Source organism: Rhinichthys klamathensis, unplaced genomic scaffold, assembly GCF_029890125.1.
Source record: "Rhinichthys klamathensis goyatoka isolate OS25496 unplaced genomic scaffold, OSU_Roscu_1.1 h1tg000036l_1, whole genome shotgun sequence".
Lineage (NCBI taxonomy): Eukaryota > Metazoa > Chordata > Actinopteri > Cypriniformes > Leuciscidae > Rhinichthys > Rhinichthys klamathensis.
In genome coordinates this window covers 3,218,503-3,233,398 of record NW_026606584.1, presented here as the reverse complement: position 1 = coordinate 3,233,398, position 14,896 = coordinate 3,218,503, and the positions used below count along the sequence as shown (strand labels likewise).

Sequence of the window (14,896 nt, the reverse complement as noted above, 5' to 3'; positions counted from 1 at the left end):
TGACGTCATGTGATCCAATCGAATCGGCATGAGCTCAGGAATCAGAGGAAAAAAGACTTTTGTTTCTACCTATTATGGTTCAAAAGTTATTAGACTAAATATGAGTTAAACTTTGGACAGGTGGTGGCGCTAGAGGGATTGATTTTGAGATGTCAAATTTGCACTAGTACTTTTTAGACTGTCCTCTATCAGTGTGCCAAATTTCACAACTTTCCCACAAGCGGTTCTATGGGCTGCCATAGACACCCAGTCGGAAGAAGAAGAAGAAGGAAGAAGAAGAAGAATAAGAACCGGAACAGACACAATAGGTGCCTCCGCACCTTCGGTGCTTGGCCCCTAATAAAAACAGACGTCACATAGGGCAAAATGTGTTTAAAATTTTAAGAAGAACGCTATGCAAACATACTAGTTTAATATAATTTTAAACTGCTACAGCAGCGGGGAAGATTTGTGAATTCAATGAATTGTTAACTGGAGATTTGCTCTGACTGGATCATTTGAATCAGTGAGTTGTTGACTTGAGAACAAATGCAAACGAATCAGCCCAATTCTCAAATAAATCATCCAGTAGGATTTGCAAATCAATTTAACAGGTTATTTGAAGAATCAGCTAATTACGAATCGGACAGCGCTATCTCGTCTCAGGGCAGGTGACAATTTCTTCAATTCAAAATAATGAGGAACTACATGTTTTTATGAAATGTTGTGGAGTTAAAAATACGATATTATGCTTTTGAATGTAGTAAAGTAAAAGTTAACCAAAATAAAAATAATCCAATAAAGTACAGTTACTGTCCACCACTGAATGGAAAACACCAGAAATCATGCTGAAAAATGTTGGTTATTGAATCTCTAACATGTCTAAGGAGGGATTCTTCTCCAAGTGCTCGAACCAGTCCTTTAGTGTCCATATGTCCTAGGCGTAGGATATACAGAGGCCGGCCATCTATAGAAAGAAACAAGTGTTTAAGAATGTGGAAATACAAAACACCCTACATCACCATCATATAGTGCCAAACCACAACACCATGACATGTTCTGCTGAAATATGTAACTGAAAGAAAGTATAAACAAGTGCAAACAATTTCTGTCTTGCACTTCTCACAGGTAAACTCATTCTCTGTTAGTAGAGCTATCTTGTAAACAGACCATTTGAGAAAAAGCTATTTCTGTTAATCGATTTAATTGCAGTGTTTCACTGTGTGCATTGTTGGATGTTAATTTATTGCTGAACATTAAATTATATACAGTAGTTAATTAACCAAAATGAGTATTAAATACAACCCAGTTACGTGACACTCGTTCACCAAATCACCAGCAAGTGGCACAAAAGGGAAGGTTTGAAACATTGCTCAGTAAGGCTGCAATTGTGTCATTTTCACTTGTGAATGAAGATAAAATAAAAAAAAGAAATTACTGGTAATTATAATAACAAATATAGCTGCAAGCAGCAATAAAGGCGTCAAGCACAAAGAAGGCAGGACAAATCAGGCCATAATGGCTGGAAGCATCAGACCAACTGCAACGAGCAATTAACCCTTAGAGGTCAACAAACTCGCCACCACGTTTTGCTGGATTTTCTTCACATAGTAGCAAAATACTCAAAATATTCCATCTTTTAAGGTCATACAGACAATAGAAATACATCATCTGAAAATGTAAAATGTCTACTTTTGTATGTGTCCACTTACAATTAAAACAAAACATCGTACTTTTGTAAAATAAAGAAAACAAGCAGGGTGTGCTTTCTGCCTCTCCGTGAACTTTTTTTCTGGAGCACGTCTCTAAACAAAACTTAGAAAATACTTGTCACACAGACATGAGCAATATATCTTTATAAACATTTAAGTCTACTTTTAAATGATCTAATTCAAAACAAAAACAAATATTCTGTGTTTATGTAATCTGTATAAAAAGATAGAAATGTCAGTCGTTCTCATGCCAACTCATTATCTGCTAATGTGAACATGCCTATGGAGAGCGCACGCTATTGAAACGCAAATGATCTGAGGCGACCCATACAAACCTGTCAACGCCCACATCAACTCGATAAAACGCATCAAGTTTTATCAGATTCATGTACTTTACGTCGTCTTGGGATGCCGTGAGGAATAATAATAGCATGATAATAATAATACAGGAATAATTTAACTCAGAAGTAGTGCTGGTTTCAGTTTCATTTTAAGGAGCAACGGATCCAGCTGAGGATTGTGAATAGTAAGTTCTTTATTGTTAAGATCTTTATTCTAATCGCGATATGGAATAGTGTCTGTAAACCTTAAAACCTGTTTAAATATTAATCCTGCATGTTATCCGTGTTTCTGTGAATGCATGGCACAGATGCGCAGTTTTGTTTACTACACGCACTTACATTAGTGAACATGAACACATTGACTAGTTGTTGTTTTTTTTCATTTATTTATTTTTGAACAGGGACAAATGTAAAATATACATTAACTTTAAAAAGGAGAGATGCATTATACCAGGTTGTAGCACTTGTGCTAATTTCCACCTGTAGTCCCTGGGCAGGCTGATGTCAACAGATACACATATTAATAATACATTTATCCCAAAAACAGCATTAAAAAAAAAAAAAAATCACACCCTTCATTCATTCCTCAGCATTCATTTACAAATACACTCTCACATACACATCAATTACAATACATTATGTGAACATGTTTGTTTGAAAAGAAGCCATTTTTTGGCCCGATGTGAAAAAGTGTTACAATTTACACATGTGGTCAGCTCTGTTGGCAACTTATTTCACTCTCTGATGGCCACACATGAGAAAACTGAGCTGCCGAATGCTGTTTTACACTGAGGAATCCTACACTCGCCCCGAACAGTCGACCGAGTGGCTCTAGTTGAAATTTCTGAGCTCAGTGAAATAAACTTTTTTTAACGGAGGGGCTGCAGTACCATTTATTATCTTAAACAAAAGACAGATATTTGAATATATGATTATGTTTTTTAAGAATATGACAATGGTGAAATAACCGAGATTTATTGTCATGAACCTTAAGAGAACTTTTGTAGGGGCCTTAATAATATTCCAGGGGCCTTAATGCTGTTTTACATGCCTGTGACCAACTCGTCATGCAGTATCGAAAGTGCGGAATTATCATCGCATTTAGATATAGATTAGATGCATCTATGGTCAAAGAGTTCCTAATATATCTAAAATGTGCTATGTTAATTTTCAACTGTTATCTTTTTAATATGTTTTTTTTAATTTAAATTTGGGTCAAGAATGACTCCTAAATATTTAATTTGGTCAACCCTTGAAATTTCCTGACCCTCAATAATGATTTTTGGTTCAGATTTACATAGCGAGAACTTACGGCGGTTTGTGAAAAACATAGAAACCGTTTTGTCAACATTCAAAGTTAAATGAGAGTTTTTTTTAGCCATTTGGAAACCTTTTTCATTTCCTCAGTTAACTTTCGGGCAACATCCTTGACAATTTTACCATGAATATACACCACTGTGTCATCAGCGTACATTATAATTTTAGCATTAATACACACAGACGGAAAATCATTAATATAAAGAGAAAACAAAAAAAGCCAACTAGTTTGGCTTTTCGCAAATTATATTGCTATACTGAGATGAGTGAAATCGACTGAAATATGTTTAAATAAGATGTATTTTTATAAGCAACGTATTAAACTGCAAATTAACATTTAGAAAAAAAGAGGAAGAGGAAAAAATATTCCAAAACTTTCTGAAAATGTTATGAATTAACTGCACAATAACTAGAAATGTGTATCTTGGATATTATACAATTTGCATGCATAATAAATTTGTGGAAAAAGACCAACTCTAAATTTGAACCAATTTTGTAGAATAGCCCATATAGCCTATTTGAACAGGATTTGTTTCGAGGTATGACTGTGTACTCAAAATGTGCCTTCGACTTTCATTTGTATTTTGGATTATATTTTTAATATATATTGTTAATATACACTTACCTAAAGGATTATTAGGAACACCTGTTCAATTTCTCATTAATGCAATTATCTAATCAACCAATCACATGGCAGTTGCTTCAATGCATTTAGGGGTGTGGTCCTGGTCAAGACAATCTCCTGAACTCCAAACTGAATGTCAGAATGGGAAAGAAAGGTGATTTAAGCAATTTTGAGCGTGGCATGGTTGTTGGTGCCAGACGGGCCGGTCTGAGTATTTCACAATCTGCTCAGTTACTGGGATTTTCACGCACAACCATTTCTAGGGTTTACAAAGAATGGTGTGAAAAGGGAAAAACATCCAGTATGCGGCAGTCCTGTGGGCGAAAATGCCTTGTTGATGCTAGAGGTCAGAGGAGAATGGGCCGACTGATTCAAGCTGATAGAAGACCAACTTTGACTGAAATAACCACTCGTTACAACCGAGGTATGCAGCAAAGCATTTGTGAAGCCACAACACACACAACCTTGAGGCGGATGGGCTACAACAGCAGAAGACCCCACCGGGTACCACTCATCTCCACTACAAATAGGAAAAAGAGGCTACAATTTGCAAGAGCTCACCAAAATTGGACAGTTGAAGACTGGAAAAATGTTGCCTGGTCTGATGAGTCTCGATTTCTGTTGAGACATTCAGATGGTAGAGTCAAAATTTGGCGTAAACAGAATGAGAACATGGATCCATCATGCCTTGTTACTAGGGGTGCACGATTCAGAAAATGTCACGATTCCATACCGATTTTTTGTCTCAAGATTCGATTCAAAATCGATTTTCGATTCAAAAACGATTCTCGATTCAAAAAACGATTCGCAGTAGGCTATATAAATGTAGTTTACTTTTTCCAATGTGATTGATTGCAGTAGACACAATTTAAAAGAAAAAAACACAACAAATTAAATGTAGTTTGATATTACTTTATATGTCTTCATACAAAAATAAAAAAATTTGCTACTAAAAAGTGCAAAGTGCCAAGCTTTGGCCAGCTTTCAAATACATTTAATTCAAGTTTAAAATAAAACTTAAATAAAAAGCTTTTACATTTAGCTTTAAAGTGCTGTAGTCAGATCAAACAAACAATAATGCTAAATGTGGTTTAAGGACTACTTTAGCTACCAGGTTGACTGTTGAAATGTTAACTCGACTGGGCACATTGAACTTCCTAAAAATATATACTAATGTCATAGAACCCTTGCGAAATTATTTTAAATAGATTTTAAAAAGCCACCGCTACTGGTAACATCTATGGTTAGATTGATTTGTTTAGATCCAGTGAAGTCGTTCATAGGCGTAATTTGCGGGTATCACCAGTTAACTAGCAGAGCATTCATTTAGATCGCTATTAAATAAGAGATCTGTTGTTTTTGAAATCAAGCTGAGCGCTCGTTGCCGCTGCTATGTGTCATGGATACAGTGTTCTCTGTGGCTCGCGCAGTCTTCACTCGGACGCGCGCTTCATATCGCCGTTGTGGTTCCGGTGAAATCACAAAATAAAATGCACACAAACGTGATGAACATTCGGTTTTGATGAGAGAGAGAAAAAACTATACGAGTGCGATTTAGAACCCGTAACCTCTGACACGCTTGGCAAAAGATCTACAGAACTCAAACATAAGATCTGCAGATCGATGCATTTATTCACGGGTTGAGCAGAGAGGCTGCACAGTTTGACCAGCGGGCGGCAAGAACTTGCAATGTAACTATTTATCAGACCGGCCCTCGCGGCCTCGAAACACTACCGGACCACCGGTAAAAGTCCCGACTCACCCGATTGCCACTCCGCCCGTGCACGCCATTAAAAAAAATATATGAATCGATTTTTGAAATTCTATGAATCGATTCTGAATCGGTAAAGATTGAATCGCGATTCAAATGTGAATCGATTTTTTTGCACACCCCTACTTGTTACTACTGTGCAGGCTGGTGGTGGTGGTGTAATGGTGTGGGGGATGTTTTCTTGGCACACTTTAGGCCCCTTAGTGCCAATTGGGCATCGTTTAAATGCCACGGCCTACCTGAGCATTGTTTCTGACCATGTCCATCCCTTTATGGCCACCATGTACCCATCCTCTGATGGCTATTTCCAGCAGGATAATGCACCATGTCACAAAGCTCGAATCATTTCAAATTGGTTTCCTGAACATGACAATGAGTTCACTGTACTAAAATGGCCCCCACAGTCACCAGCTCTCAACCCAATAGGGCATCTTTGGGATGTGGTGGAATGGGAGCTTCGTGCCCTGGATGTGCATCCCACAAATCTCCATCAACTGCAAGATGCTATCCTATCAATATGGGCCAACATTTCTAAAGAATGCTTTTAGCACCTTGTTGAATCAATGCCACGTAGAATTAAGGCAGTTCTGATGGCGAAAGGGGGTCAAACACAGTATTAGTATGGTGTTCCTACTTCCTAATAATCCTTTAGGTGAGTGTATATTGTTATATTGTTAACTATATTCTAAATAAACTGCAAACAATATATATATATATCTTTTTTCCTCATTTTCTTTCTTGTAGTTCCCTCTAAGTCACATACATGACTGAAAGGTTCATTATGCAGGTCATTGTCTTCTCAGGTGTGAATCACAGCATTATTCATGTTCATTCACACCCCCACACATATTGCCTTTCTAAACAAAAAGTGTCTTACAACATTTTAATTAATATATTGTTTTATATGAATGAGTAGGGCAGGATGATTTTCACATCGTTTTGAAGCAAAAACTCTAGGCTACAACATTCATTAATCAAAAGTCTTGTGGACACCTATTTGGTATGCTTTTTGAAGCCTTATTTCAGACTTAATTTTTTCCAATAACCATGCATAAACGTTATCCTCTCAAAAATACAAACATGTACATATATGTTGCTCACATATTATGGTAGCCCTGTTTGTGCTGAATAGACTGTAATGACAAATTTGCCATAAATGTGTTTATAAGAAACTCAAAAAAGCACAAATGTCAGGGCATATCAAAACATCTCAAGGGCTTCAAAAACACTTTGGACCCCTAGGGGTTAAAAGCATATTTACATTTAGTCATTTAGCAAACGCTTTTATCCAAAGCGACATACAACTGAGGACTAAAGCAAGCGAGTCATCGTGAAGAGGCAAAAACAATGCAAGAAGTGCTCACAATACAAAATTCAGGCACTGCTCAAGAGTAGCATAAGCCAGACAAGGGAGGATTTAAAGGAAAAATTTTATTTTATTTTTTTATGAGGTTAAGTGCTCACGGAAGAGATGAGTTTTCAGCTGTCTTTTGAATGTTGTCAGTGATTCTGCATCCCGGATGAGGGTGGGGAGATTCCACCAGCATGGAACCGTGAATGTGAATGATCTGGAGAGTGATTTTGTGTCTCTTTGTGATGGTACCACGAGCCGTCGCTCATTGACCAATCGTAGGCTTCTGGTAAGGATGTAGACTCGTAGGAGCGAGTGAAAGTAGGACGGAGCTGAGTCTGTGGTACATCTGTAAGCAAGTGTCAATGGCAATGCCTTGAACTTTATACGAGCAGCGAGTGGTAGCCAGTGCAGAGAGATGAACAGACGAGTGACGTGGGCCCTTTTGGGCTCGTTGAAGACGAGACGAGCTGCAGCATTCTGGATCATTTGTAGAGGTTTAGTTGCACATGATGGAAGTCCAGCCAGAAGAGCATTGCAGTAATCAAGCCTAGAGATAACCAGGGCCTGGACGAGAAGTTGTGTTGCATGCTCAGTTAGGAAAGGCCTGATCTTCCTGATGTTGTGCAGTGCAAACCTGCATGATCGAGCTAACTTTTAATGTGGTCTGTGAAGGTCAGCTGGTCATCAAATGTTACTCCAATATTTCTGACCGACCCTGATGGGGTGATTGAGGTTGAATCTAGCTGGATAGTGAAGTCGTGTTGTAGAGATGGATTAGCAGGGAGGATGAGAAACTCAGTCTTTGCCAGGTTGGGCTGCAGGTGATGTTCCTTCATTCAATGCCGAGATGTCCGCCAGACAGCTTGAGATGCGTGCAGCTACTGAGGGATCATGGTTGAAATGAGAGGTAGAGCTGGGTGTCATCAGCATAGCAATGGTAAGAGAAACCATGTGCCTGTATGATGGGTCCCAGTGATGTGGTGTAAATGGAGAAGAGGAGCGGTCCATGAACTGAACCCTGAGGAACCCCTGTGGTCAGTTGATGTGCTTTGGATACCTCTCCTCTCTATGCGACCCTGAAGGATCTACCTGTAGTCATACCTGCAAACTGAACAGAGGCGAAAAAGGTGACATGTCTCCCGGGGGAGAAATTGTATGTACTGTACCATGTACGGGAGGGGGGGATTTTTTAGTGGTGTAAATATATTTATTCTGAAGCAATATTTTCAGATTTTACATACTTAAATCTTCATATTTGTGATATTTACCCCAAAGTGTTATTTATTTTTATAAAGAGAACTTATTACCTTATTAAATGTATGCATCATCTTTCATGTCAAATTCTTACATTTGATCAATAAATTTAGTTATAATAATAAGACACTATAGGGCTGTTACCCATCAAATTAAATAATTCGCACTGCAAAATTATAACTGCAATAAATAATGTTATGAGATTGATGGTTTAAATAAATGTTTGAATATACAAATAAAAAAATGCAATACTTAAACATGAAACTAAACCACCAATAGGTGGCGGCAAGTGACCGTCTTAATTAGTGAGTCATTGAGTCATTCATACAAAAGATTCGTTTAAAATGCTGAATCATTCAGAAACAAAACACCGCGCTGCTGTTGCTTTCCTTTGGAACTATTTTTGTCTGTGAAATAGAACAAAAACAGTTAATATTGTTTGTGTCTAAAATGTAAGTAGCTTAATAATATTAACTACGCTACTTGTTTATTGAACTATAAATTCAATGTAACATGTTCAATCGTGATAATATATTCAGCAAAACAACTCCCTTAGTTGTTTTATGTTAAACTAAATCATAAAAAACACAATTAGAATTTTTACCTCAGTACATTTCTTCTGTGAGTTTTCTGTGTGCTGTTTCACTCATTTGTTTTGATTTCTCCACGAATGTATCTCTAACAAAGAGCCTCAACGCGACGTTGTCACCAGAAACACACTAACGTTACCCATTATCAACCGCTGTTTACATTGAATGTAATAAAATCACAATCATTCTTGCGTTTCGATGCTTCCCTGGCAGGGATGTAGTGGAGGCTAAACGCACGTAAACGCCGTTTACGCACCTCCCAATATTCGGAAATAGCATTTACCCACCTCCAAAGTGTGTTTATCCACCTCTCAATTGCGTTTATCGACCTCTAAATATCCTGTAGTTCCTAAGACATTTTAAATTAAGCTTATGTCATTTTAGTTTCATATTTTTCATTATTAGATTCATAGGTTGCTAAACCTAAGACGAACTCTTTCATATTGCGCTGCATTACTGTCAGTGTTGTTGACTATTACTGACGGTAAGGTTGCACTGTTGATGCTTGCGCAGCCTCTCGAGCAGAAATCTACACAAATGAGCGCAGCACAGCACACACACACTCAGTTAACAACATACTGCCTATAAAAATCTAAATGTGGAGTTTTTATATTTTTAACATATGTTAGGCAACCTCAATTATTTTTCCTGAACACCATCACGATTGAAAATGTGACATTGATTTCCTAAAACAGGCTGTTTTTGTTCTGTTTCAGCAGCGAAAATAGTTCCAAACAAAAATCACAGCAGAACCACGGCGCATGTCACAGGAACACTCAACCTGTTTTCATTACTGAATTATTCAGCATTTTGAACAAATCGATTGAGTCAAAGATTCAATGACCCATTCATAAACATCTGTCTCATTCTTGAATGAATCAGCCGTTTAAACGAATCGTTTGAATGAATTAATCAATGACTCACTCATTAAGACGGTCGCCTGCCACCACCTACTGGTGGTTTAGTGTTAAATGTTTAAAAGTAGTATCATTCTTTCCAACGTTTCTTATATGTAAATTTAAATCAATTTCATAACATTATTTTATGCAATTGTAATTTTTCAGTGTAAATGATTTAATTTGATCAGCCCCTAGGGTAACAGCCCTATAGTGTCTTATTATTCTAAATAATTGAATTTATTGATCAAATTTAGGAATTTAAAATGAAAGATGAAGCATACATTTAATAATATTGGGGGAGGGGATGCCCTTTAAAGGTGCAGATATTACAATATGGTGATTTAAATATCAAAGCTGATTGAACACTGATGAGAATATTGTTTCAGAATAAATTAACACACAAAATAAAAATAAAAAATCCGGACAAGCAACTTTTTTACTCGGACAAGTGAATGACAGATTTACTTGTCCGAAGGACAAGCGTATGAAAAGGCTTAATGTCGAGCCCTCCCTATATAGCAATGTCATCAGGATACACATACACCGGTAGGCAGTGGCCCACCTTACCAGGTGACCACGTCGTGGTCCACCAGAATTTATAGTTTACCCACCTCTTTTTTTACCACTACACCTCTGGACTGAACACGTGATGCGCATGCGCACGTCTGCGTTTTCGCGGGTTTGCGTTTTTGAGTTTTGCGCAGAGATAATGGATAATCGTTTGCACCTTCAAACCTATTTCAGGGAGTGCGTTCTCGAGACACCAGGCACTGTTTTGTGTGGATGGGCGGCCGGAGCGCGTTAAGAGTTTTTCTGTTAGAACGGTGTCGTGTTAGCGGCCCCCGAGTTAATAACTAATGATCTTCGCAACGGAAGTGAATCAAATCAAAACTAACTTTAGCTGGACAATAACTTTATCCTAATGCTGTTGTAAAGACAAAACAATCTGTTACGCTAATTTCTATTATAACTGTAAAGCTGCTTTGAAACAATCCATACTGTTAAAAGCGCTTTATAAATGAAGGTGACTTGACCCAATCCTCAGCATTGAGCCCTGCTGGAGCTGCTCTAAATATGTGCTGTGCTATTAAATGAAAGATAAAATATGATAAAGCAATAGAATGAACAGTGAAAGCGTTTCACTTTGCGATGCAAAATAAGAAATACAGAATCTTATTCTTGTGACATTTTAAATTTGTATTAAATTGCTGCTTTGTTGTGTACAATTAAAACAGAACAAAATGAAAATAGTAGCCTAGAAAGCAACAAATTAATATTGGGCGGGTTTCTTTGCCTCTCTCTCGCAGACGCACTGGATCTCTTTTTAGCAAGTGTCTTTTGTCTCCCTCACTGCGCACGCTGTGTCTCTATTGAAATTAAATGTTTCAGGGTAGAAACACATCATAGAGCTGATTATAGGCTACTGTATATTTCACTGTGTGTCATCCACACCAATTACAAAAAACAACTGTAACAAATGATTTAGCCTTTGTTGCTTCAAAGAAAAAGAATGCCTTTTTGAATTCACCTTACAATAAAACGAGGTTGATTGCGAATTAAAGAGCTCTGTATCTGCTGCTCACACGCATTCGTTTAGTTGGAATGAACGCGTTTCGTCAACAGTTCAGGTTTAGATAAGGTTTGTTGACAAACCTTTTTTTTTATAAAAAACCTTTAAATACATTAGCTGCAATATTTATAATTTAATTAAGATAGGGCCTATTTGGACACAGAGAGATTTATCCTGAAAGGAATTTTGCCTTTGCCTGTTCTGTAGCTATCATTAGGCTGGCTAGCCAACACTCTCCATATGAAAGACGGGACATTAACACCTACAGCCTATTGTCCTGCATCCCCATTGGATAAAGCCAATGAACTGCCCCTCCAAACCCCCCACAGGCTATGAGACAAAGAGATGTCACAGACATTAGCATTATTAAAGTGTAATTAAAGTTGATAATGAAGGAATTAAATCATTTAGGCTACATGTAGTAATATTTCTGTCATAAAAAAGTGTATTAACTAAATATTTCATTATTTCAATAGGCTAATTGAAGAATTAAAACTCTACTTTAAACGCTACAGCTTTTTCCAAGCAAAACGAAATACAAACTTCAAACTCATGTTAATTTGTTGTCATGAAAAAAAAAATTCAACTCAATATTAAATTCCACAGGGATCTTTATTTTGTAAATTTCCACAGGGAAATTATTTGATCTGTTTTTACATTAGAGCAAGATTTTCACTCTTGCCTTGTCCTTTCCTCATTGGGACGCGCTCATACACATGATAAACATGTTTGAGCAGATCCTCTGTACCTCTCGGTTTCATATGGATTACATAATCAGATAACATTCTTTAAATATTTTGACATTTAAAGCTTTAGACACATTTCTTATTATGATTGAGCTAAGGCAAGTGGCTTTCGGTTAATTTTTGTGACGTGCAGTTCCCGGAGACAGAGACCACATAAAAGTTTTTTTTTTTTGTTAGCCTATTGTGAGTGTACATGAATAAAAGTTTACAGCTTTGAATGATGTACTCGTATCTGGAAGACCAAAAAATGGTGGAGTAGCCTATATTAAGTTGTTTTAGCTGTTATGAGAAAAATACATCCAAATGAAAGTGCCGCCGTTGTCTGTCGAACAATGCTTAGCGCCCCTCAGAATGGTGTGCCAAAATACTTACCGTAAAACTTCAAATAATAGCCGGTCGGGTAAATAGAGGCCTGGTCTGTTTTTAGTTTCGGGTTGTATTTAATCTAATAAAACCCGTCAGATCGTCCGCTTTGTGGCGGCCGCCTAAGCTAATTTTTGTCCCGCCAAAGCCTTTTTTGATCGGTGAGTGATGTAGAATAGAAAGACTGCTGCGCTTGACAGGGCGCATAACGAGCAGAGAGAGCGCCCTGGCCGCGCACGCGCACTCTCACGTCTTCAAACACCACGAGTGCTGTCTTGCTCTTTCTCCCTCGCGCATATTGATCAAAATCAATTGACACAATAGTAAAAGGTCGGAAGACCGCAGTTTCACGTGGAGCATTTGGAGATTTTTAGAGATTAGAGACTCTAGGCCTACACTCAATGAACAACATCTCAACACTAAATTATAAAGGCCTGTCTCATATAGACGCCTGTCTCAAATACAAGCCGGTGCAGTTCGACGATTTGGGAAAATAAAAGCCGGGGCTATTATTTGAAGTTTTACGGTAATTATAAACTTCAATATTTCATTCAATACAATCCTAAAATGCTTTTATAAACTTCAATATTTCATTCAATACAATCCTAAAATGCTTTGTGACATTTTGAAAAGCCGTGCATGCATTAAGGCCACTGGAACCAGGATATCGTAACTGAAACGTGCTGCATGTTATCACTCAATACAGGAGCAGAAGCGCTGGTTCTGATTTTATTGTTTGTTGTTTAAACGTGCATGTTGCTTATCTTTATTTCATATTTTTTATATGGTCTATTGGTGAAGTATAGCATTGATTACCTTGGGGGGGGTCAAAATAATTCAGCAAAAGCAGGGATATTTAGGCCAAATGGAAATCCCCGTCCCCCCTGGCAAATCGTACCTTGCTTACAACCATATTTTTTTTTCTGTTTTTAACAGAACTGCTTTTGAAATTACGATTGGAATTATTATACAAATGTAAATTCAATAATTCTGTTGGACAATATTGGTTCCTTAGTGTAAAATGGAAATGCATTGTCATTTTATTTTAAAAATATAAGCAAAAAAACTATATGGTGTAACAGAGTTTTAGAACTAGACAAATCTCTCTCCATTAATAATAATAAAAAAATTACAGTAGCCCATGTTTGTTCGGGATTTGAACCAGTGTCATCTAAATCTAAATCTAAGTTATACCACTCGACCACAAATTTACTAGAAAGCCCAGAAGTTAGATTGACCAGCAGTCAGTGTGTGCGCGCACACGAGAGAGAAGCGCTCTTCATTCGTCTCATTCCTCAATAGAATAGTAAAAATAATCCGCGTCATTGCACCAATTTATTTTCACTGACTGCGAGATATGCCTATAATGGTATTTTTTTTATTGCGCTGCTCCCCCGAGAAATAGGCTTCTGTTGCCCACAGACGTCTACAATATGAAATATACGGTAGGCTATATTGTTGTAGTCTCTATTTTTAAACTTTTGATTCTATTTTTCTGTTCTAAAAGTTTGTTCTATAAATTTAACCAATTCTGTAGTAGGCCTGATAGGCATATTTACGTTGTTTTTTTGTTTTTGTTTTAAGTTTGTTGTGTTTTTTTCTGTTTGTTTTTTTTTACATATGTAATCAGTCTCATTCTTGTTGAAATAATAAAAAAAGTTTTTACAAGACCTTGTGCTGTTTTTTTTTTAAATAAACAGATAGCCTACAAAGAGAGATATATTATAGTTCACTGTTCGTTCAAATAATAGTCTATATTTATGTATCGTTTGTTTAAACAACATTAATAATTTTATTATTAAATAAAAAAAAATTTGGTAAGTCAAATCAAGTGAAGTCATCTTCATTTATATAGCGCTTTTAACAATGTAGATTGTTCCAAGGCTGCTTTACAGTGATAATAGGAAATTAAAGTAACAGAGATTGTTTTGGCTTTATGACAGCTCTAGAAAATAGTTATTTTCCAGCTAAAGTTAGTTTTAATTGATTCACTTCCGTCGCAACGATCATTAGTTATTAACTTAGGGGGCGCCAACACGACACCGTTTTAACAGAAAACTCTTAAAGGATTAGTTCACTTTTAAAAAAACTTTTGCTGATAATTTACTCACCCCCATGTCATCCAAGATGTCCATGTCTTTCTTTCTTCAGTCGAAAAGAAATTAAGGTTTTTGATGAAAACATTCCAGGATTTTTCTCCATATAATGCACTTTGCTGGGCACCAAACGGTTCAAGGTCCAAATGACAGTTTCAGTGCAAACTGTTCAAAGGGCTTTAAACGATTCCAGACAATTAATAATGGTCTTATCAAGCGAAACGATCGGTCATTTAAAAAATAAATAACAAAGTTTAAGTTTAATAATGTCAAATGCTC

At 36.9% G+C, this 14,896-nt stretch overlaps 1 protein-coding gene across 1 annotated transcript in view; it reads right to left on the bottom strand.

The window, feature by feature from the left end:
- The window catches only part of si:dkey-237i9.1 (SEC14-like protein 1), a 155,282-nt gene that overhangs the window by 40,536 nt on the left and 99,850 nt on the right, over nt 1-14,896 (bottom strand). The window contains exon 9 of the mRNA XM_056246136.1: nt 858-946. Coding sequence (XP_056102111.1) covers nt 858-946 — 89 coding nt within the window. The remainder of the gene's footprint in view (nt 1-857; nt 947-14,896) is intronic.